This window comes from Beta vulgaris, chromosome 4, assembly GCF_026745355.1.
Source record: "Beta vulgaris subsp. vulgaris cultivar EL10 chromosome 4, EL10.2, whole genome shotgun sequence".
Taxonomy (NCBI): Eukaryota; Viridiplantae; Streptophyta; class Magnoliopsida; order Caryophyllales; family Amaranthaceae; genus Beta; species Beta vulgaris.
The window spans coordinates 3,985,762-4,011,206 of record NC_079205.1 but is presented as its reverse complement, the minus strand read 5'-3'; the positions used below and the strand labels follow the sequence as shown (position 1 = coordinate 4,011,206).

At 36.6% G+C, this 25,445-nt stretch overlaps 3 protein-coding genes and 1 long non-coding RNA gene across 4 annotated transcripts; all 4 read right to left on the bottom strand.

Annotated features, from left to right (window-relative positions):
• Window positions 1-6,550: 6,550 nt before the first annotated feature.
• LOC125496838 (uncharacterized) lies at window positions 6,551-7,003 on the bottom strand. Its single transcript, XR_007273146.2, has 2 exons — window positions 6,913-7,003; window positions 6,551-6,745 (listed from the first exon to the last, which is right to left on the bottom strand). It is a non-coding gene; the product is annotated as an uncharacterized LOC125496838 (long non-coding RNA).
• A 285-nt stretch (window positions 7,004-7,288) lies between these two features.
• On the bottom strand, window positions 7,289-9,901 carry LOC125496271 (uncharacterized). The gene has a single exon (XM_048641702.1). The coding sequence runs from the start codon at window positions 9,899-9,901 to the stop codon at window positions 7,289-7,291; it is 2,613 nt and encodes an 870-aa protein (XP_048497659.1).
• A 4,717-nt stretch (window positions 9,902-14,618) lies between these two features.
• Window positions 14,619-16,051, bottom strand: LOC104891914 (polygalacturonase inhibitor 2). The gene has a single exon (XM_019249153.2). It carries the CDS (start codon window positions 15,978-15,980, stop codon window positions 14,835-14,837), a length of 1,146 nt encoding a protein of 381 aa, XP_019104698.2. The 5' UTR covers window positions 15,981-16,051; the 3' UTR covers window positions 14,619-14,834.
• A 5,264-nt stretch (window positions 16,052-21,315) lies between these two features.
• On the bottom strand, window positions 21,316-24,157 carry LOC104891682 (receptor-like protein Cf-9 homolog). Its single transcript, XM_010677410.4, has 2 exons — window positions 23,255-24,157; window positions 21,316-22,738 (listed from the first exon to the last, which is right to left on the bottom strand). The coding sequence occupies exons 1-2, from the start codon at window positions 24,155-24,157 to the stop codon at window positions 21,575-21,577; spliced, it is 2,067 nt and encodes a 688-aa protein (XP_010675712.3). The 3' UTR covers window positions 21,316-21,574.
• Between the last annotated feature and the right edge of the window lie 1,288 nt (window positions 24,158-25,445).

Here is a 25,445-nt window from a genome sequence, read left to right as displayed (position 1 = left end):
ATTATAAGCAAAGCATAGAGAACCAAAAACCTTAAGGGCATCATAGGAGGGAGGATGGTTGAATAAGAGCTCATAAGGGGTTTTATTGTGGAGTAAGGGTGTAGGAGTGCGATTTATGAGATGAGCGGCAGTGAGAATACTTTCTCCCCAAAAATAAATAGGAAGATTGGCATGAAAGCGAAGGGCACGACCGACATTTAAAATATGTTGATGTTTACGCTCAACCCTCCCATTTTGTTGTGGGGTATTTACACAAGAAGTTTGGAAAATGATGCCATTGGCGGTAAAATAATCCTTAAGACAGTTAAACTCAGTTCCATTATCACTTTGCACAATTTGAATAGTTTGGGAAAATTGACGATCAATCATAGCAATAAAGGCCATAAACATAGAAAAAACTTCTGTTTTATCAATCAACAAATAAACCCAAACAGCTCTAGAATAATCATCCACCAATGTCAAAAAATAGCGAGCACCACAAGAAGAAACATGTTTATATGGGCCCCACAAATCACAATGAACCTTGCCAAAAATTCTATGAGCTTTATTATCACTAATGGGAAATTTAGTGCGAGGATGCTTAGCACGAAAACACACCTCACAACCCTTATTCAAACTACCCTGCAAATGACGAACGGGAGGGAGTAACTTGACTATTTTCTCTGAAGGATGACCCATGCGATGATGCCACAGTTCCAAGGAGGAGGCAACGTCACCAACCGAAACATGAAGCGCAGAAGGTCCACCTCCAAAGTAGTAGAGTCCATTTCTTCTAACCGCTGTTCCAATCAGATTCCTCAACGGGTCCTGTATAACACAAACATTAGTATTGAATTGAACAATACAATTCATAGTCGCAGTTAACTGAGAAACAGAAAGTAAATTACAATGTAAGTGAGGCACATATAAAACATGAGTAAGAATAATATCGTTCGAGAGACGAACGGAACCCTCTTGTTTAGCCAAAACAGTAGCACCATTTGGCAAACCCACAGGACAATCCGGTATACAAGTGATATCAAATAATAGAGAGGCGTCTCCTGTAACATGATTAGAGGCACCAGTATCGACAATCCAGTCATTAGAAGAAAACATACCATGCAAACGGTCATCGGGAATCTTAGTATTACCAAGTAGACCTGCTAAAGCTTTCCACTGATCTGCGGTAAAGAGAGAAGATGGCGAGGCAGCAGCCCCAAGAACCACACCGGGAGCTGTAGCAGTAGCCACAGCCGTGGCATTAGCACGAACCGGCTCCCGAACACGAGCAGTAGGTGCTGCAGTAGGTGCGGCAGTAGGACGACCACCCCCACGCAAGGCAGCAGCAGCCTTACGTTCCTCCCACCAGGAGGGATAACCATGAAGTTCAAAGCATGTACTCATTTCATGCCCCGACTTCTTGCAATGGGAACAATGAAGGTGAGATTTGTCCTCACGAACCCGAGGACGAGAATTTGATGAAGAAGCTGCAACAGTGCCGCGAGTGTTTGTGCGAACAGCAAAACTGACCACGTCATGGGAGTCAGTGAGATTTGTTTGAGCCAACCGAACCCGTTCGGCTTGCACAAGTAACTGGTAAGCTCGATCAAGGGAGGGCAGGGGTTCTTGAGAAAGAATATGGGATCGAACAGTGCTATAATAATCAGGGTCAAGGCCCATTAAAAACTCATGAAGTTTACCAATAGAACGACGTTCTTCATGCAATAAACCGGCCGAGCAATACGAACAACATTGACAATCAATAAGAGGTTCATGATTATGAAGTTCTTCCCACAAAACAGTTAATTTACCAAAGTAGGTAGCAATAGTCATAGACTTAGTTTGGACGCAACGAGCAAGAGAAACTTTTAATTGATGAATACGGGGACCATTAGCCATAGCAAAGCGAGATTTTAAAGAGTCCCATAATTTTTTAGCATCACGATACTTCGAAAGCGTACCTTTAATCTCCGGAGATATTGTGTTCATAATCCATGAGATGAGCATGGCGTGAATGGTACTCCAATCAGAAAGAGTACATGGTGGAGAAGGTGATGTGATCGTACCATCTAAGAACGACCATTTTCGGCGAGCTTCGAGAGCCATTTGCACGTCGGAAGCCCAATGCTCATAATTATCAGCAGTGAGACGTGTGGGAGTAATAAAATCACCCGGGCGGTCTTGAGGACCAAGAAAGTAAGGAGAATTGGAGGAGATAACAGTAGGTGGAGGTGGTGGCGCCACCTTGGCAGAGTCCGAAGCCTCACCTGTCATGGTGAGAAAGTAGGGTGGACGGCTAACCTAGCCTGATACCATGTAAAGTTTTAGGTTTAACTTTTTGTCTTGCCTTTCTCATTCATTCTCCTCCATATATATAGTACATGTATTAACAGTAGGAAGGGATTCTTCCCAAATATAAATACAATACATAATTCTACTTGCCTAAGATATCTAGCTCAATAATACTACTATGCATATTAGTTTTTCAGCTTGTGAGTATTAAATAATCTACTTAACTTTTTTTCAAGTTATTTCGCTTAACTTGTAACAATTTTGCATAACTCATTTAACTCCTATATTTTTTATGCACAATTTTAAAGAGTAGCAGATATTCTTGGTACTTTACCATAAACAAGTTTATTATTTTAATTTTAACATAGTTTATCCGATTATCACCCGATCCATCCGTTTCACCCGTGGGTGATGGATGGATGGATTCAGGTGGATGTTTGATCGGGTGATGGATGGATCGGGTGGGGTGGATGGAGGCGGGTGATGGTCCACCTGCCCCGAACCCGATCCATTTCCAACTCTACCGACGACAATAATGTCTTCCGACAAGATGATTTTTTTTAAACTAATTCCATGGACTAATGTGTGGCCTCGATAGAAATGGCCAATAGTGCGGGTCAATCCAGCCCATCCCACTTCATGGACCATGTGGGGCAAGCCCGCAAAAAACTCGATCCAGCCCAACTCGAACCGTGAAATTGGTGGGTTGGTCCTGGGCCAGATTTTCTTAAGCCCAGCCCACTAAATCCCGCTCAACCCGGACCATGCAACCGGTCCAGCCCGACCCAATAACCGAACCGAACAGTCCAGTCCAAGTAAATATTGAACCAAATTGTGTATATTTTAATCGAATTGTATATATTTTAATCAAATTCCATATAGTATCATTCAATCAAATTTAAAAATAATGAAATTATTCATTAATATTAATGATTGGATATATTTTAAATTCATAAAAAAGATTTTATGTAGCAATAATGAATAATTTCAACGATTAAATCATTTTGAAAAAAAAATCTCATGCCAGCCCACCAGCCTGGTCCAGCCCACTAGACCCACGAACCACCAGAACTGCTTTCCGAACCATGAAAACCGATAACAGATGGTGTGGGCCAAGATTTTTTAGCCCGTGGACCGGCCCCCCCAACCCATGAATTCCAGGGTCCGGTCCTAGACCGTGAAATCTCAGCCCAACCCTCTACGGCCCACGGTCCGGCCCGCACCAGAGGCCATCACTGGGCCTGAACGTTGCATCCATGGACACAACGTCAAAGCCAGACGTTGTGTCCTGGAAGTTGTGTCCATGGAGATGTTGTGTCTATGCATGCAACGTCTGGCTTAGACGTTGTGTTCATGGATACAATGGACACAACGTCCGGGCCACAAGTTATGCCCCATGGACACAACGTCAAGGCCATACGTTGTGTCTATGGAATTCATTCTATTTCTCCTTGCGAGGCTGTTTGGATGATTTTGGGGTTTAACATTCACTATATAACTACCCGATGAACAAATGGTTATGTTTTCTGATGACTCACATGTTGAATCTGTCCTTGAAACGCCAAATATTGAGAGGACAAAGTTCTTATCTTGGATGGAATTCAATAAGAAATATGATGAGAGAGTTAAGCTATATGGAGTTCCCAACTAAATTCGTATGGAAGAAAGATAAAAGAGAGTGGATGCCACGTAAAAGAGGTTTGCAATTGGTAGGATTTACCACGTTATGACTGGCGCTGGTGAAAAGTACAATTTGAGAACCTTGCTGAATTTTATGAAAGGTGTTATATGTTATGAGGACATGAGGATAGTTGATGGAGTCCTTTATGATTCTTAAAGAAGTTTGCTATGTAAGAGGGTTATTAGATGATGACAAGGAGTATGTTGATGCTATAACTGAAGCAAGTTTTAGAGAGTCAAGGTTGGCATCTTAGAAACTTATTATGCATGCTACTATTATCTGGAAGTTTATCAAAACCAGAAGATGTTTGACATAAGACTTGGCATCTACTATCAACTGACATCCTTCACAGACAAAGAACCATTATGCAACATCAAGGTATTTTCGTCTACAACACAATATCTATATTTTATCTAAAATGTATACCACTAGCGTCTATTATGACTAATAAATACCTTTGTATAGATAGTATTTGAGGAAACTTATATGAACTTGGATTTTGTGTTGTAGATCTTAATCTAACTGATAAGAAGTTACAAATGTATGCTTTAGCTGATATTGAAGTAAGACTACAAAGTAATGGGAGCACCCTTTATAAATTTAATGTTATGCCTTTCCCTGATGAGTTGATCACATCCAAGGGTCAAAACAAGCTCATATATGACGAACTTTCTTATGAAAAAGAAGATTTGAGAAAAGAGCACGAACAGCTTTCATCATGCTTAACTTGCGAGCAAAGGAGTTTATATGATGAAATAATGATGGTTGTTTCACGAGGCCAAGGTGGTGTATTCTTTGTTTATGGTTATGGAGGAAAAAGGAAGATTTATGTTTGGAAAACTCTTCGGGTTGCCATAAGGAGTAAAGGAGAAATCGTTTTGTCAGTGGCCTCGAGTGGTATTGCCTCACTCCTTCTTCAAAGAGGAAGAACTGTTCATTCAAGATCTGGAATACCGTCAAATGTTAGTGAAAACTCAACATGTGTTGGCATCAAACCCGGTGCATACTTGGTTGCGCTACTCGTTAAAACAAAGCTTATATTATTGTTTAGAATGAAGCGCCAATGATGCACAAGTATTGCTTCGAAGCACTTGATAAAATTTTGAAATACAACATGTAGTCTGTGGATCCTTCTAATAAGTACAAACCATTTAGTGGTTTGGTTGTTGTTCTCGGTGGTGATTTTAGGCAGATATTGCCTGTAATACCGAAGGAAGCAGACAAGATATCGTGTTCTCAACCATAAGTTCTTCTTATCTATGGGATTCATGTAAGGTGTTCAAACTGGCAAGAAATATGTGTCTACAAAACGGATCTTCTGAAACAAGAAAAAAGTGAGAATTTTCAGAATGGATACTTAGTGTTGGAGATGGAAATGCAAGAAGAATGGAACGAAGGCGAGGCCAAAATCAAGGTGTCAAATGATATTCTCATAGAAGGGGAATCTGATCTTATAGCGGTAATTGTGGAAAGCACATATCCTTTCTTAAAGGATTACTTGTGGGAGCCAAATTATTTCCAAGAAAGGGCTATTTTAGCTCTAACACATGAGATAGTTGAGATGGTGAATGAATACATACTATCCCATTTACCAGGAGAGGAGAAAGTGTATCTCTATAAGCAATGTGAAGGCAATTTAGGATCGAGTGAAATTTACTCAACTGAAATTCTAAATACCATTAGATGTTCAGGCCTACCTAATCATCGTTTAAGATTAAAGATAGGTGCACCTGTTATGCTGTTATGAAATATAGACTAGACATCTACATTGTGCAACAGTACGAGGTTGGTGATTATGCATCTTGGGAATCGCATTATTGAAGTTGTAGTCATTTCTGGAAGTAACGTGGGGGATAGGGTATTTATTCCTCGCATGAATCTGACTCCATCTGATGCAACGAGATTTCCAATTAAGTTTTAGAGAAGGCAGCTCCTTTTGGTCGTTTTATTTGCAATGACTATAAACAAAAGTCAGAGTCAATCTCTATTATCGCAGGAAGGTTTGTATATCCCTAGACCAGTTTTTGGTCATGGTCAGTTCTATGTTGCCATTCCTAGAGTAATAAACAAATAAGGCCTCAAGATCTTAAGGGATCAAATACCACGAGTAAATTGTTTATAAGAAAGTGTTTCAAAACTTATGATTTAATTTGATTATTGATGTAAGTTACTCACTTTTTATTATATGTTTATTTTCTGTAAATCGTATTCGTTAGTAAACGTTTGTTCTGCTTTAGTGTATTATAAACTACTTATTACATAGTAGTTAATCGTTCTTTCTTAGATTATACAGATTTCAATTCCATAAAAGTTATATGTTACTAATTAAATTGGACTTACAAGAACACTGCTCTGTCATATAAATTTGTTGTTTTTAAATATTCAATGATAATAGTAGGTTGATTCACAATACACTACTATAAAGAGTTAAGCGAATAAGAAGGACCCCAAGTTTGCACTTTTTCACCCTTTGGGACCTATCCTTTTTTTGTGCACCATTTGGGACCTGGGTTAAGGAATCCGGTAAGTTAACCAGACTTTAACCCACCGGAGGTATAATAATAATTAAAAAAAAAAAACAAAGCATTAAATATTCAGTAAAATCCAAAAAAGTAACCGTTGCTTCATTCAATGCATAAATACATGGGTTCCATGGAACATGGAAGAAATGAACCAGTTTTCTTCATCCAAAAAAATCAAAAACACCATGTTAATTCTTCCCAAAAAAACTGTATAACCTATAACCCAAAAAAAAAACTCCATTGCAGCATCTCTGAATTAGTATTGGCAGTCCTGCAGTGAAGAAGATGAATCACAGTCAAGTATTATGCTACTGTGCTAAGGTTGCCAAAAAAAGGGTGTCAAAAACCCTCAGAAATCCATTCATGAGGTTTTATATTTGTGAAAATTTTAGAACAAGACATGGGTGTGAGTTCTTTGAATGGATAGACAGTCCTCACCATATTGAATTGAGCAACGAAATGGTGGCATATATGAGGAAGAGGATGCAGCTTGAGGATGAAGTGCAAGAGCTGAAAAGAAAGATTAAGAAAATGAGAGTGTTTATTGTAGTGTTAGGGTTGATAATTGCAGTGTTTGTTAAGAAAATGTGAAGTAAAAATGTAGTGATTACCTTGTAAGCTTATCTTTCAAAATAACTGAGTTGGTCCTTTGTATAATGAACCAATTGTCCTTGCATTGCTTGACTGTGATTGAGTTATGTTTGATGCATTTGACTGTGATTGTGATTGTGATTGACTTAAATTAAACACCTGCCAAATGATAACTAATTAGTCTGTTGCAAATTAAAAAAAAATATTCTCTTGCAAAAAAAAATTAACACAAGCATACAGTTCTTACCCTTGCTTCTGTCTGGAATCCATTTCCACCATGCTTTTGTTTCTTCTGTTGAGTTGGTGGTTGAGGGGCTGCTGGTTCCTTAGGTGTGCCTTGACACTTTCTCTTATTGTGTCCTTGTTCCCCACAATTACTGCACCTATTAATCACTCCTTTCTTTGACAACTTTGTGCCACAAGTAGTTACCTCTCCTAAGGATGGCTTTCTTTTAGTTGTGCGTCTGTTGTGAATTTTTTTCAGTGGTGGTGCAATGATAGGTTGGTAGGGTGATGTAGGCCATTGTTGAGGTCCATTTAGTGGCTCTAGTGGGAATTGGTAAGCTTTGAGGTAGGTTTCTTTAGAGAAGTAATGGGACACATAGTGTTCAGGCAGCTCATGTGCTTTCCATATTGCAGCCACTGCATGGTTGCATGGAACACCACTGAGTTGCCAAGCATAGCAACTACATGTTCTATCTAACAAGCTGACAACATACCTTGTTTGTGTAGCTCCTTCTCTAACTCCATAAGAGAAGTGTCCATCCCAAAATGCAGACCAACCTCTTGCATCAACCTTTGATTTTTCCAGCCTTACTTGAATCCTCGGGCAGATTTCAACTTCCTTCTTTGAGATGAAGTCTCTCTTCTTGTGCAACCTCTCCATCAAACCTTCTCTAATGTCTTCCAACATTGTTATTATAGGTTTGTGCCTTGAAGATAAGATGTATGCATTGAACACCTCATTCATGTTGTTATCAATGCTATCACAAACTGAAGTTGTGGTCAAGAAGGCCCTGACCCATTTTTTTGTGTTCCTTTTCTTCAAATCTGCTGCAGCAGCCTTTGATATATCACCAAAAAGCTCCATGTGTCTGTTGAAGTCAGCCTCTGTTGTGCTTTTAGCAACCTTCCAAAACCCTCTTCTATATTCTAACCCACCACCAAAGACTTGCCTGAAATTGCAATAAACATGTCTTGCACAGCACCTTGTGTCTGCTTTTGGCCATATTTGGGACACAGCATTTAGCAAACCTTTTTGTTGGTCAGACATGATTGTGTAACCATGACCATCACTTGTCCCTAAATCATCTGCCAAGAGCTGTAAAAACCATCCCCAACTGTCTGTGGACTCCACCTCAACACATGCCCAAGCAATTGGGAACATTTGGTTGTTCCCATCCCTTCCAACAGCTACAAGTAATTGCCCACCAAATGGACCTTTCAAAAAACAACCATCAATACCAAAGAATGGTCTGCAACCAGCAAGAAACCCTCTTTTAAGTGCATCAAAACAGACATACAATCTTTCAAACACACCTTGGGTCAGTTTAAACTTTATTGTGTTATTTCTATTTGACTTTAGCAACTCTTGTGCATATCTATGTAGTAGACCATACTGCTCCTCATACTCTCCTAGTATAAGTGCTTGTGCCTTTCTTCTGGCCTTAAGAGCAAGCCACAATGAAGCTTTAATTCCTCTTTCAGCCCACAATGTATCTACTATCTCCTGACATTTGATGTAAGGATTAATTTTGAACTTCTGATGGTAGGTTTTAGCAATCCAAGCTGCCCTAATTTTCTTCACAGTGGCTAACCTTCCACAATTGTGTGTGGGAACCAGGGTCTTAACAACTAGGTGTCCTTTTCCCCTTTCAAGTGAACACCAAACATAAAAAGGACACTTCTGTGATTTGCACCTAGCCCCTACCTTCTTTGCATCATTTTTGCTAAAATATGTGTCTCTTCCAACAGTTAAACAATAGTTGGTTACTGCATCCCTAAACTCATTTGCATTCTGAAACTGTTGTCCCAAAAAGAAAGGGCATTCCTCCTGCAGCAAACCAACTTTTTTAGTAGTTGGATGGTTGTTCTTCTTGTTTATAGGGGCAGAGGGTGGTAGAAGATAGCCACAATCACCCTCATCTTCTGAATTAGGAGGGCTATCTAAGTCAGATGACTCACCTTCATAGTCAGAGCCATGGCCATCAGTTATACCCTTCCTCTCAGCCACTCTGTCAAGTGACTGAAGCTCCTGATTGTATGCCATTTCTTTCTTTTTTTCAAATAAAATGATGTGCCTTGCCTCCATCACTTCATCATCCTCATTGTCAGTTCCTTGGTCATCATAGTCTATTTCAATTGATTCAACAGACCCTAAGCTAAGTGATTGAGTCCTATTTGCATCAACATCTTTCACCACATGACAAGTTTCCACATAAGCATTCCAAACTACATCATTTTCATCCAAATGAATTAACTCTCTATTATGATTGTCACTTTCGTCAACATTTATAACTTCAGTGGGAAGATCCTCATGCTCTGTGAAAAGATCAAGCATCCTACACTTCTCCAATAAACTTAAGAACATGCCAAAAGTTGTACTATCATAATCCAAGAATCTAAGACCAAGCTTTAGTTCCTTAAATGGATCACAATAGTGTAACTTTATCACATTCTTATGTCCTAGAGAGTTTATCAGGGACCTAAGATAATTAACATCTAGATCAGATGGTAAATCATCTATTATCCTCACCTCACCCCCTTCATATACCAAATCTGGTTTATGCACCCATCTTCCACCATGATGGACCACAATGCACATACTTATTTCCATGTTTTTAGTCCACAAAACTACAAATTAACAAAACAGGTGAACAAAATAAGTAATAATTAAACACAATATGAGATTTCCAATGATTTCATTCCATTCAAATATAAGTTAGAATACATATCAATTCACTTACTATTGGAAATGGATTCTTACAATTACAAAAGGAATCCATTTCCATCATTAAGTGCAACTTCAAATCATTCTGATATTAAAATCAGGGCTATCTATCACCAAAAAACAACAAGAAGCCCTATACTACCAACCCAAACTCCCTGCTACAACAACCAAATAACCCAAAAAAAAACCTACATGTACTACTTGCAAGCAGGGGACTTCAACCTATCAATCATAATCTTCATCATCCAAGAAAAAATCAGCATCATATTCAGCCAACCATTCATACAAATAAGCAGAATTGTTCTCAATTATGTCCCAACAAATCCAATTGCGGAAACGGTTAGCCCAAGCAGCAGCCCTTTCAGGAATCCACCACTTCCAATTCCACATGTCCCTCCATTCCCTACATACAAGTGAGACTACCCCTTTGTCACGTCTGCTCAGCCTTGGGAACACATGAAAAGTCATAATCTCAGGCATCAACAACACTGGGTGGGTAGCTTCACTTTCTTCAGCCATTTTATCCTTTAAAAAATAACATCTAAAGTTAAATATGGACTAAATTAAAAAAAACCTAATACCCTCTGTTGTAGTTAGTTCATTTCATAACTAAAATCAAACAAACCCTAAGTGTTCATCATAGTTTTTAGCAGATAAACATGCAAAACAAAATAAAACCACCATACAAAGTATAATCCGAACAAAAAAACAACAAACATGAACAAAAATAAATTTTAGAATTTTGAATTTCCAAACTTACAAGAACCAAAACCCCTCCAACTGACCCAAAAAAAAACTGAATTTTGCTAAAAAAGACAAAAATAATAGAGTTTAGATGATTACCACAAAGATATAAGCAAGAAAAATCCGAAAATTTTGGAGATGAAGCTTCTTCTACTAAGCCCTTGTTTTCGCCTTTGAGAGAAAGATGAAGGAGAGTTCTGAAAGAAACAGGGGAGTGGAGTGTAGTGGAAGATAGAATGGCGCCAAGTACAGGTAAGGTAAAAGATATCTTTAGCGTTTTTTTTCTCTCTCAACTGACATGATTTTTTTTGGGAAAAACAACAAATGATAGCTTTTTGGGGGTTTTAATTGTCAACTGGCCCCACAAGTTAACCAAGGTTAACTTTAATGCTCATAATCCCGTTTTGGGTCCCAAACGGTGCAAAAAAAAAGAACAGGTCCCAAACGGTGAAAAATTGCAAACATTGGGTCCTTCTAATATGCTTAACTCCTACTATAAAGATTAAACATTAAATCGAGAAGTACATCTTCATCATGAGGACAAAATACTTATAAACCAAATTATAATTTATACACAATCTTAAATTTGTAGAAAAAAATACTTCCGTGTATTTTACACGTGTCAAAAACTAGTAACTATGTATAGAGATATTCATGAGAAATAAAGATTTCGAAAGGAACTTTAAAGCGATACGCGTAATAATGGTAACGGGTACATCTCCCAGTTGGTAATTCATTAGAATAAAACAAAGAAGAAAAAGAACGGCCTCGTGGTCTATTCAATATTTATGTCCTCGTGGTCTAGTAATCTAGTTACAGGACTAATGATTCCATATACGGAAACATCAGTACATCTTCCACTTGCAAATTGGGAAATATTAGGATAAACACGACAATAATCCATGCAAAAACAATAAACTATTTTCCACGAGCTACTTTAGTAATACTAATACTAATATATATATATATATATATATATATATATATATATATATATATATATATATATATATATATATATATATATACTTCCTCCGTTTCAAAATAAGTGCAACATTTGCATAGTGTTTACTATTCACAGTTTAAACTTTAATTAGCTTTGGTGATTTACATTTTAGGAAAAACATAGTCATGTGGGATCTTGTTAGATTCGTCTGAATGTGAATTTTTTTAATATAAACTTTTTATAATTTTTACTTATTGATAATTGAAGATATTAACGGTTAAAATAATGCATTGGCAAACGTGAAAACAAGAAGTGTTGCACTTATTTAGAAACAGAGGAAGTATATCGTAAGAGCTTTTGCTTGAGATAGCCACGTAACTGTAGGTGTAAATGTGTAATCGTCCCACAAAGCATCACGTTGGAGCTTTTTTTTTTTTCTCCTTAGGGGTCATGCACTCATGCTATATCATAATTTATATACGTACTTTATCATTTGATTTGTGTCGGTCTAAAATCTCCAAATAAAAACGGAATCTTTTTTGAAAAGAGCAGTTTATATAAGCTGTCGGGTACAGTAGTCAGTAAAATATTGAAGGAGTAAGGAGTTGAACATTTCACAAGAATCTAAATTTTTTCTTATTATTCTGTTAAAGGTTTATTCCGTTTTTTTGTTAAGTTGTTAAAGATTTGATAATTAACTTAAGATAGTGTTTGGAAACTTTTATTTTGTTTCAAATAGTGGAATAGAAGTTTGGAACTCAAAGTTTGTATTACAATTCTTGATCACAGTTTGGAAATGATAAGGATTCTAAATCCAAAATTTTAATTTCACTATGTTAAATATGACTTGAAATCTTGTGAATGGCATAAGGCTAACTTTGAATGCACATATCTCTCAATCTATAAATGATTTTGATGTGATTCAAATTGGAGGTGATAGCTTGTTCAAAGAGCTTTCCAACGATAGGTCATATGCCCAATTTCGATGAGAAACGAGAAAGTTATGACTGTTTTACGAAAAACTGACGAAGCAGTTTTGTCTCGGGCCCGATCGGGCGGATTTGGCCCGACCCAATCGGGCGGTGCGCGATTTTGGGCGCTGAACGCGTTTTTCCGATATTTTTCGTTTTTAGGTTATCTTTTAGGGTTTGTACGGGTTCCTTATGATTATAAAAGGGCTCTTAGTGTTCATTATTATTAACACAACTTATGAAACACTTTTAGCCTCTAGATTTAGGACTCCTTGTATTATTCTCTCTGATTTTCTCCATTATAGTGAAGAAGCTCTAATCCCCCACCTGTGGATGTAGGTCAAATTTGACTGAACCACGTAAATCCTTGTGTTATTTGTTTGTTCATCTTTATAGTTTTCTCACCTTCATTATTTCATTGATTTTCTGTTCCGCATTAATCAAACTACAACACCGATTTCCTAACACACTACATTTTTTGAAAGGTGATTGTAAAGGGGGTTTGATGGAGGAAAGAAGAAAAAGAGGTTCGTGGAGGGGAGAGAAAAAGGGAGATTGATGGAAGATAGAAAAAAGTATGGGTGTGGTAAAGGAGAGAGAAATTAGTTTTAGAGAGAATGTATAAAGTTGGGATATAGATAAACTTGTTAATGGAGTTGGGAGAGATATGAGGAGAGTAAGTTCGAGTAACTGGTCATTAATTTGAACTAGTTGTTGGCTCGGACGACGACCCTATCATTTACTAATGTGATTTGAATTTTTAAATCAAACATTTTAAGAAAGTGAAAACCAAGAGTTATAAGAAATGAATTTTGCTCAGGAAATGATGTTCCATCTCATTTTAAATTTCTAAATAGTAAATTATAATATGAATTATTTATTAATGTAACTTTCGACTTTAAGATAGTATATATATATATAACTACTTGTAAAGAATGTAATACAATCTTGTTTATGATAGGTTAATGTGTAAGAATATAGCCGATGCAATTAAATGGTGTACTAGTGTTGATTATGACTCACACTCTCTCGCTCTCTTCCCCCCATCCCCCTCTCTATCATTATGCATATTATACAATAAGTTATGGTGTAAATGCTAAATTCAAGACATACTCTTGTGTTTATGCTAAAGTGGATTATGATATCATAGTAACACAAAAATAGGTGAATGGAAATTGTTAACTAGTGCATGTGATAAGAAACAACAAGGTAAAAACCCCAACCTAATTCATCACTATTTTATAGTAGATTGTAGGGGTGTTTGGTTGAGAGAGTTTTACGGTGAAAAGAGAGGTTTGACTAGTCCAAATTTCTGACAGGAGTGTTTAGTTGAGAGTAGATTAAAAGAGAGATTTAAGGCCAAAAATCTAACTTCGAAAAAGCTACTAGTAGGAGATTTTTGGAAAAGAGGTTTGTGAATTTAGTTGTGTAATGACTAATTCATCCAGAAGTTGGTCAAAATTACCTTTTACTTAAAGAAAACCATCAATAAATTATTCCAATATCCTGATTGGTCATTTCATTAATAAAGTACCAATCAGCTAAAGTTTATCTACCAAACACTTTCACACAACCAGCTAATACAATCAGCTAGTCAAACCAGCTAATACAACCAGTTAGTCAAATCAGCTAATACAATCAGTTAACCGCTAAGAGCTAATGCAAACACCTAACTGCTAACAACTAACAGCTAAGCTTTACTTGCTAAGTAGGATATATATATATATAAATAGATAATTGAACACAAACCACTCTGTATTTGCTAATTTAAAGCATTACCACTAATTGAATCCTTTTTGAGGATAAGAGAGTGCACTCCATGCTACTTTGCTTGAGATTGCATGCATAAATTAACACCATTCACAACTGATCATACAAGCCTTTAACTTAGGAAAATCTTTTTACATTTACATTATTATTGAGAGTAATAACATACATGCAATCAACAAATCAGTAGTAGATTTATTTAAAGAGAAACATCACCCTCTTTTTCAAAAAAAAAGGGAAAACAAACTCATTTAATAGTCCAAATGCTGGCTACTATCGTTAACCTTGGACTTGATTGCACTATTACAACACTACATAAACCCGAAAACACCGATTAAAGTAGAAAGCCTTAAATACAACCAATCATATCTGATCTGACAAACATTCATGGTTACTTGCAACTAGGAAATGGACCACCGCAAAGACACTTATTATGAGCAAATATGTCGGGGACCCTTTTGAAACGTCTACCATTAGGAATTGGACCACAAAGTTGATTATAACTCACATCAATAGAATCGGGCCGTAACAGCCCGAATCGCTTAGGAAGAGACCCATATATCATGTTATGGCTTATGTTCATGCCTAATAAACTTGGAGCCAAATCCACCTTTGTAAAATCAAACTTTAAAAGATTGTGCGCAACTTCCAAACTAAGGATGTTGGTGTTAGTCTTCTCAAACAAAAAAGAGGCATCCCCCGTTAGTTTATTTTGACCAAGATAAATAAGATTCAAATTACCGCGACCCATCCACTTTGGGATTGTACCACTTAATTGGTTCCCAACAAGCGATATCTTTTGGAGATTGAGCAATAATCCCAAAGATGTTGGTATTGTGCCCGAAAAAGAGTTGAAATCGAGCTCTAGTACTTGTAGATTCTTAAGTTGGTTGCCAATAAAATCGGGTATGTGGCCAGACAACTTATTTGAGCTAAGAGTAAGGACTTTAACATTGGTTAATTTACTCAAGGCTACAGGAATTTGGCCAGTGAGTAAATTGGAAGAGAGGTCAAGAAAAATCAACTTCTTAAGTCGGCTTAGAAAATTAGGGATCGTCCCAGTAAACTTGTTGGAATAGAGAAAGAGTTGGTTCAAGTTCGTGAGCTTAATTAAAAATTCAGGGATCGGACCAGCTATATTGGTTCCGGAGATAGTAAGTATAGTGAGGTTAGTAAGTTTACCAATGTAAGTTGGTATTGGTCCCGAAAGATTGGGAAGTTTATCAAAATAGAGTTCAGTGAGGTACGGAAGTTGGTCTAAGAAAGGCGGTATTAGGCCGTGGATATCATCAGCATCGGTGATTAAGACGACCTCGACGTGGCCTTGATTGTTGCATCGAATACCATTCCATCCAGCACAATCTGTATTGGGATCCCACGACGAAAGCGAGGGAGGGTTGCCGAAGTGTTTTTTGATACGAAGGAGCACATTTTTGTCGTGCGCAAGGCAAAGATCTGGGGTAGGTTGAGAGTGGGAGATGTCTACAAACAAAGGGAGGAGTAAAAGGAGTGAAACTATCACGTAGTTATGAGTCATTTTTAGATGGAGTGACTAACATACACTAGTAGAAGTGTAAGTGATTTTATGCAATATTCGATGAATGGGGTGGATACTATATATAGAAATGTTTATAAGCAAAGAAAATTTTAAAGGGAATAATCGCAACTTGCAAACTGTATTAAAATTGAGAAGAATAGGAACGGCCTCGTGGGGGATTCAATCTATAATATGTCCTCGAAACACTCTACATCTTCCAGTTGCAATTTGCAATAGAATATTGTAAGGTACGATAATAATATATTCAGATCTAAGAAGATAGAAATTTTCACGAGCTACTTTCTAAGTAATATATCATAGAGGGCTCTTTTGGGATAATGGGGGTGCATTTATAGGTGGAAATGTCTCACAAAAGCATCATGATTCAAGATATATATGTATTTTATCATTTGATGTCTGTCGGTTGGAAGTTTATAAACAAAGGTAATCTTCTTCGAAATTTTTTCTCCCTACTTGTACATTTTCAATATTTAGTTGATTAAAAAAAACTTCAATGAACCCGATCGATTTGAAATTCTTATGGTGCACTAGGTATCTTATAATAGAGTTCGTATTGTGTCGGACTCGTCCGACACAATATTAAGCACTTGTGCTTCAGTTAGACTTACTTGGGTTTCAGTTGGTCTTTATTTTTTTTCAGGTAGTCTTCATTTTTTTCCAGGTAGTCTTCATTTTTTTTAGTTAGTCTTCTCTTTTTTTTTTCAGTTGGTTCTTGTGCTTCAGTTAGACTTACTTGGGTTTCAGTTGGTCTTTATTTTTTTTCAGGTAGTCTTCATTCTTTTTCAGGTAGTCTTCATTCTTTTTCAGGTAGTCTTCATTTTTTTCAGGTAGTCTTCATTTTTTTTCAGGTAGTCTTCATTTTTTTCAGTTAGTCTAAATAAAAGTAACTTAGGTCTAAATGAAAGTAACTCAGGTCTAAATAAAAGTAACGAACTGAAAGAATTAAGGGACGAACTGAAAGAATAAAGGAATCAACTGAAAAAATAAAATAACCAACTGGAAGAATAAAGTAACCAAATGAAAGGATAAACCAACCAACTGAAAGAATAGACCAACGAACTGAAAGAATGATTCGACTAACTGAAAAGAAAAATTCGACTAAAAGAAAAACTATTGAACTTGAAAGAAATTCATTCACTCTTACACTGAGTTCCTTAAGGAGATTGACAATGGCAACATCAAGAATGTTCCTGCTCATGCCATTGCTATTGACTATTGGAGGTTGTCCCCTAACTCTACTCTTAGGGATGTTGTCATGGTTGTTCGGCAGATGAGGCTCACCTTCGCGATGTTGTCATCGGTAAGTCAGTTTGTGCCATTCCCCATTAGTATATCTTCAAATGATGTGGCTAATCTTACATAATTTACATAAATATGCTTAATTTCTTCAGCTATGGTGGAAGAGCAGGAGGAGAGAGAAATCGACGACGGCGATGACGAAGGTCCGACCAAATGTATTGTGTCAGACGGTCTGACACAATACTTTACCTTATAATATAGTCCGTTTTTATTTGATATAGTCAGTTTTAGTATGACATAATTTGTTTTCTCTATTATAGAAAGCTTTTGTGCTAGTAAATTTGGGTTCACAATAACTTAGGGGACTTTTGTTTGGGGTATTTAGGAAACGGTAAAAGAATCAAGTGAGTTGTTTTTCTTACTTGTTGTTTGTTACAACACTCTAATCATTCCCTTTACCTCCTCCTTTCCCTCATAAAGTCCTCTACTTCCATTACCTATGTACCACCCCCAAGGTTTCACTTGCCCTTTTTCCCCCTTTACTCCATGGCCACCTTGACTAGTTATTGACCACCACTCATGCTACCACAACCACCACTTTTGACATTAAATCTTCACATCGGCTAGTCATTGAACCACTCATGCTACCACAACCGCCACTTTTGACATTAAATCTTCACATCGGCTAGTCATTGAACCACCACTCAGGCACCCCACATAACCACCCAACCACGATAAAACTAAGACTCATCATCGGCGGCTAGCGCACGGAACATCCTAGCCACCAGATTCCAACACCAACTAGCAACCTTACCACCACCCAACAATTTTACAACCACCCCACAAAAACACCCTGCAAAACAACTTACACCCACCATGCCACCAGCACACCACAAAACCACTAACATCCACGTATATGTCACAAATTAAATCCTAAATTACTACAAGATATTTTTCCTTACTATATTATTTCCTTGACCTCCAAGGATTAAAGACCCTTGGCCTCCAAGGATGTAATACTTGCTCTCCAAGGCCAAGTACCTCTTGTAGTATAAATACCCCCTATGCTCCCCTTGTATATATACACACACGAAAAATACACATCAAACACTTACTATAAGCTTATAGAGAGAATACAATTTCTAGCTCATTAGTGAGTTTATCTGCTCTCTTTGAGAATTAGATCCAATATAATTTAGAGAGTCATACCATTATCTTTTTAGCCTTTGGGGTTGTACTCTCGTACCGTATTTCATATATTGGATAATAAGTGCTCGTCGTTGGTGGGTTGTTTACCTCGTTTGAGGATTTTTACCATGTTAAAATGTGTGTTATTTATTTCTACTTTTCTTGTCCATCTTTTATCCAATTTTCTCCATCTCTAAATTTGCTTCCGCTTGCGCTCCTAACCCTAACACATTTTTCCAAGAACAAAAAGGGCAATGACTAAGTACATGTGAGGGGATTACAATATGTTGGAGTACAAGGTGACACTTAAGAAGGGGGTTGAATTGAGTAACAAAAACTAATCGTTTTTCGCAAAAACACTCTTACGGCACACAATGTGCTATTCACTCGTAAACTCTTCGATTTATGTTTTTGCTTGAACTAAATTGTATCAAAACACGAAAACAATGAAATCAAATAATAATAAGACACAGGTTTTTAACGTGGTTCAATCTCACCTCTGAGATCTACATCCATACAAACTACACTTTTATTATTTGAGTCCTAAATACCAAACTATTGATACAATATGATTCACCCACTACTAACTCTAGTAGTGCTCCCAACACTTATCCTTAAGTGTTACTACTCTTTATAATAAGTGAAATTACAGAATGAATAATTCCTCAAAAACGTGCTTCTTATTCAAGCAAAATAGAGGATTGTTACAATCATAATGTAGTAACCTTAACTTACTAGAACTTTGTGTTGTACACTGTGCTACGGGGATCAGTTTTCAACTCTCAAAATTTTTCGAAACTAAATCTGAAAATGTGAGTTCTTATTGTGATTTTTCTATCCCCTGTATAACTTATTAACTGAATAAAAAAATCCTTCTTCAAGATGTAATTATCTTCTTAAATAATTTCATTCCTAAGTTTAAGGGATAAAAACTTTTCCTTTCTAAAGTCAAATTTTATCTTTTATAAAAGCTGATTTTTTCTTTCCTTATAAAATAACAATTCTCCATATCCTATGTCAACTAGTAATCAACTTTTATCTAATTAAACAACTTTATTAAAAACGTTTTATTCAAAAATTAGTTTTCCTTTTTTTCTTTTCTCTTTTCTTTTATTATTAAACATCCTTTTGTTTTCGAAAATCTTTTAAAGAACGTTTTGTTTAAATCAGTTTTTATAAACCTTTTTTATCCGAAAATCTTTATAAACTATTTTCCTTACTAAGAACATGTTTGGTAAAACTAGCGATTCTAATAGCTGTTAGCGGTTGCAGTAGTTGTAGCTGTTGGGGTAGCTGCTAGCTGTCTACTAGTAGCTGTCAGCGATCAGCGATTAAGTTAGTTGTTTAATTAGAAGTGTTTGGTAAAAGTAGATGTTAAAATTGTAAAGACAATAAATAACATTTATTCTAATATGAAATGAACTACAACAATTTCATATGTTCGTTCAATAATTAAATTCAATATTTATTTTTTCAAAGAAGTTACACAAAAAGGAGTATACAACTTTTTAATTGCTCAAAGAAATGAATAAATCTAAGAAAATATTCAGCCCTTGAAAAAATTATATTACCAATTTTGCTAAAATACTTGTAAAATATCTTATCTTGCTATTGTAAAATAAACATTGAATTTCCTCAAAATAAAACAATTAATAAACAATAAAAGGAAAAAGAAATAAAAAAAAATTGGTTAATAATTCTACCTTATACTATTATATAGTGTTTATTTGCTAGACTGCTACCTCTAAATCTCACACGTTACTTGCAGTAACGTTCCACAACTGCTACTCATAATCTACTCCAACTGCTACTCGCTACTACAATCGCTACCTTACCAAACACTCATAATTTTTTTAAGTAGCGTTTTAATCTTGTCAAACCGCTAACCGCTACCTCAAATACTAGTGCCAAACAGGGCTTAAACTAATTTTCGAAGCCAAAACTCACCTTTTTGTAATCTTTAAACATTGACACATGAAATTAATATACTTACCTATTTTCTTAACTTTAAGAAAATAGATAACCATCCTAATTTCACATTTCTAATTTAGCACAATGTTTAGCACAAAGTCCAATACGTTAATTACATTGCATAAACATGACTAAGAGCATAACTAGACCTAAGCTTCCATATCTTCAAGTTTTTTATCTTTCATGAACATCCAGTCTTGATGGCTTTCTTAGATCACTCTTATACACATATATTTTATAGCATAAACTGTTTATCATCATCAAAATTACATTGACTTAGAGTCAAAATACAGCCAAAACATCATAGTGAAGCCCATCATAAAGAAGCATAACCCTTTCTCGTAAATTCACACCTAAAAAACTTACCAAAAATAGAAAGTTTAGAATTGTTGCATCTAATTTGAAACTTTTCAAATAAAAAATTGTTGCATATAATTTGGAATGGAGGAAGTATAGTTGTTCATTTGATGTGTGTCGGTCTAAAATCTCAAAATAAAAAGGGAATCTTTTTCGAAAAATGAAACTTCCCATGGAAATCAAATCCCTGTGTATACCAGACAACTACTCCCTCCGTCCCAAAATATAGTATCCATTTCCATTTTGGCTGGGTGTCCCAAAATATGGTTCCCATTTTCATATTTAGTTCTACCTTTTTCCATAATTTGTCTAGAAAAACGTGTCCCGTCATTTTTTTGCTTCTTGAATTTTGTTTTTTCCTTTGTTTATTCAACCAAAATGTTACAATCAATGCTCTTCCACCAACTATTCTCCATTCTCTCTCCTAAAATCATCTTTTTCCACACAACATTTATTTAAATAAACAAAAAATCTTTACTATCTCTCTTAGATTCTACTTGCATAAATTATCGTGAAAAAAGGGAAATGAGAACTATATTTTAGGACGGAGAAAGTACTAATTAAGTACACTAACACAAGAATCTTAAGCAACTAACACATGCTCCTAAATAATATCAACTAACCCATTACCCCTAATTTAAAGCAATATTCCAACAATCTAGTCCAAATAATTGCTTGTTACTGTCATCAATACTAGACTTACACAATTATAACAACACAATAAACCTACACATCACAACTGCAAACTCCAAAACATAAAAAGACCGATTAAAGAAGAAAGTCTTACATAATATGAATCATCTGACAAGCATTCATGGTTACTTGCAACCAGGAAATGGACCACCGCAAAGGCACTTATTATGAGCAAATATGTTCGGATTAGCCCGTTTGAAACGTCTACCATTAGGAATTGGACCACAAAGTTGATTATAACTCACATCAACTTCATCTGGCTGTAATAAGCCGAATTGCTTAGGAAGAGACCCATATATCATGTTATGGCTTATATTCATGCCTAATAAAACTGGGGCCAACTCCACATTTGTAAAGTCAAATTTCAAAAGATTGTTCTCAACTCCCAAATTGAGAATATTGATGTTGGTCTTTTCAAACAAAAACGAGGCATCCCCCGTTAGTTTATTGTGACCAAGATAAAGATAGATTAAATAACCGCGACCCAACCACTTTGGGACCGGACCAGTTAATTGGTTTCCAGTAAGCGCGAGATTTTGGAGTTTAAGCAACAAGCTTAAAGATGCTGGGATTGTGTCTGATAAAGAGTTGAAATCGAGCGCTAGTATTATTAGATTATTAAGTTGTTTGCCTATAAAATCGGGTATTTTTCCAGACAATTTGTTTGAACTAAGCGCAAGGATTTCGAGATTGGTTAATTTGCTCAAGGCTACAGGAATTGTGCCAGTGAGTAAATTGGAAGAGAGATCAAGATAAGTCAACTTCTTCAATCTGCCTAGAAAATCAGGGACCGGACCAGTTAACTTATTGGATGCGAGATTTAGTTCGTTCAAATTCGTGAGCTGACTCAAAAATTCAGGGATTAGGCCGGATACATTGGTTGTAGTGATAGAAAGATGAGTGAGGTTAGTGAGCTTACTGACGTATGATGGTATTGGACCTGAAAGATTAGGAAGTTCAAACAAGTAAAGCTTAGTGAGGGACGGAAGTTGGTCTAAGAAAGGCGGTATTGGGCCGTGGATATCTTCGGCAGTGTTGATTATGATTACGGTGACATGGGTTTGATCGTTGCATCGAATTCCTTTCCATAGAGCACAATCTGTATTGGTATCCCATGACGAAAGCGAGGGCGGGTTGCCGAAGTGGTTTTTGATTCGGAGGAGGACATTTTTGTCGTGGGGATGGCAAAGATATGGGATAGGTTGAGAGTGAGAGATGTTTACAAATAAGAGAAGGAACAAAAGGAGTGAAACTATCACGTCGTTGTGAGTCATTTTGATGTGGAGCGACTTACATACACTAGTGAAGTGCAGACTTGCAGTGCAGTGAGTTCAGGTGGATGCTATATATAGAAAAATCAATGAACAAGAGCGCTTCGCGTAATGTTGAACGCGTAAATCTCGATCTCCCGTGCCACCTGCAAATTGCAATAAAATAGAGAAGAATAGGAATGGCCTCGTGGGGAATTGAATCCGTATGATTTCGAAGCATTCAACATCGATCTCCAACTTGCATATTTCAATAGTAGAATATTGTTAAGCACGATACTGAATCAATAATAATATGTCATAAAAGGGTTTCTTTTTGGGATGATGGGTGGAAATGTCCCACAAAGCATCATAAAAGATATGCTTGATCGTTTGATCATTTGATGTCTGCGCCTGTGTACTTGATCCTGCAAATTTCCCAAATATTTTTACTACTTCTAGGCTTTCAGATTTGAGTTTTAACAAGTACACCCAAGTGGCTCTAGAGAAGTCATCAACCAAGGTTAAAAAATACCTATGTTTGTTCCTTGTATTTACCCTATAAGGCCCCCAAATATCCATATGAACAAGGCTGAAAGGTTCAGATGCCACAGAGTCACTTAAGTTATATGACAGTTTGGTGAATTTTGCCATAGGACAGGTTAAGCAAACACAAGTAGATTCAATAACATCACCTTTAATACAACCAATCAACTTTAATTTTTTTAAAGGAGCATGCCCAAGTCTATTGTGCCATAAGGCATATTCTTCTTTCCTACTTTTTACATGATTAGCATACTTTACACAAGTTTCGGGTTTGCTAACCAATTTTCTTTTCTCTACAGCTTTTTCTACAGCTTTATTTTTATCTCTTCTCTCTGCCTCTGCTAAAGAGTGAGATCTTCTCCTTGCTTTTTCTACTATCTTCTCTCCTGGCTCATCTACCAGTAAGTAGAGACCATCCTGGACTCTTCCAACTCCCTTGATCTTCTGAGTAACACAATCCTGAATCACACAAATATCATTGTAGAAGGTCACTTTGCAGTTGTTTTGCAATATCAACTTGTTTATAGATAACAAGTTGTGTTTGAATTCAGGATCACACAACACTTCCTTGAGCACCATGTTATTTTTCAGGCTCACCTCTCCTGTGTGAGATATGTTTACAGTTTCGCCATTAGGAAGATTAATCCTAGGTCTTTTAGGACTTTTAACAGCTTTGTCAAGCAAAGTTATGTCAGACATCATATGGTCAGATGCTCTTGTATCAATTACCCAATGTTTCATTTTAACAGAATCAGTATAACATGTAATCATACCTGCAAAGCTACTGTCAAGTTCTTCTTCTATTTCTGATCTAGGTTTTGATGTAGATGGTAGAAGTTTTAAGAGTTGCTCAATCTGATGTTTTATGAGATTTTGAGCACTTTCACTTTCTTCAACTTGAGCATTTTCAGCCATTTTCTGCCCCTGTTTCCTTCCTTTACTCCATTTGTTATCCTAAGTCCACCCCCTTTCTTCTTTCCCTTGATTTTACTTTTCTGATTGTGGATGCCATTTTGGATGTCCTTTAACATACCAACACTTGTTAGTTGTGTGATTCTTCTTTCCACATATACTACAATTCTTCTGTTGCTGACCCATACTATATTGCTGAGGATTCCAAGCTTAGGTTAGAGAGGCTTAAGACATCTCTATGCATCTCTTCTTGCTGCAATGATGCACAAACCTCTTCTACAATAGGAAAAGGACTCTGAAGGAGCAGTTGACTTCTTTGAGGACTATACTTCTCATGGAGTCCATTTAGAAATTAGAAGAGTCTTTGCTCCTCCTTGTATTTGTTAAGAGTTTGTATGAAGTTATTTACCTCAGTATTAACTTCAGTGATGGGTGGAAGTATGTTGAGAGCATCCTGTTCTTCCCAAATACCTCTCATAGTAGCATAATACTCATGAATCTTGGCATCGTTCTGCTTCATTTCATAGATATCCCTCTCAATCTTGTACTTTCTTGAGCCATTTGTAACATTGTACATGGCTTCAAGGTGTTTCCAGACCTCTAGAGTTGTATTGAAATATAGTATAGTGTTCTTGATGTGTTCAGACACAGACCCATGGAGCCAAGCTATGACAATGTTGTTGCATGTGTCCCACTAGTCATCTTTTTCTGAGCATCTTCACTCTCCCTTTTTATGATTCCTGTGACAAAATCCAGCTTCCTCTTAGCTGCCAGGGATATTTCCATAGACCTTCTCCAGGCTCTATAGTCATTGCTCCTTGAAGCTTTTCAACTTAGATAGAGTTAGGACCATCAGAAGGATGGAGATAAAGAGGATGTTGTATATCAGAAAGGCTGATCTTTTCTTTAGACATTCTGACTTGAGAAAGAAGGTTTCAAGGTACAAGATGAATATGGAGAAATATGAACTAGAGGAATTTTCTAACGATTCTACTCTGTAATCAGGCAGTCATCTTGTAACCTGCTCTGATACCATGATGATAAAATAAATATGAATGCAGGAAGAGAAAGATGAGTTGACTGAAAAAGAGAGGAATGTTTTTGTATTTCCCAAAGTTGATTCTCCTAAATACATTCCTTGTTCTTCTACTACTTGCTAGTTACTACAAGACAAGAGTAGGAAATTACTAGGAAGCTACCTAGCTAGAAGGACACCTGGACTGAAGCTAGTACACTTATTACATCAGCAGCAAGTAGTGAGCCTTTACACCTTTACAAAGGTACAGAATAA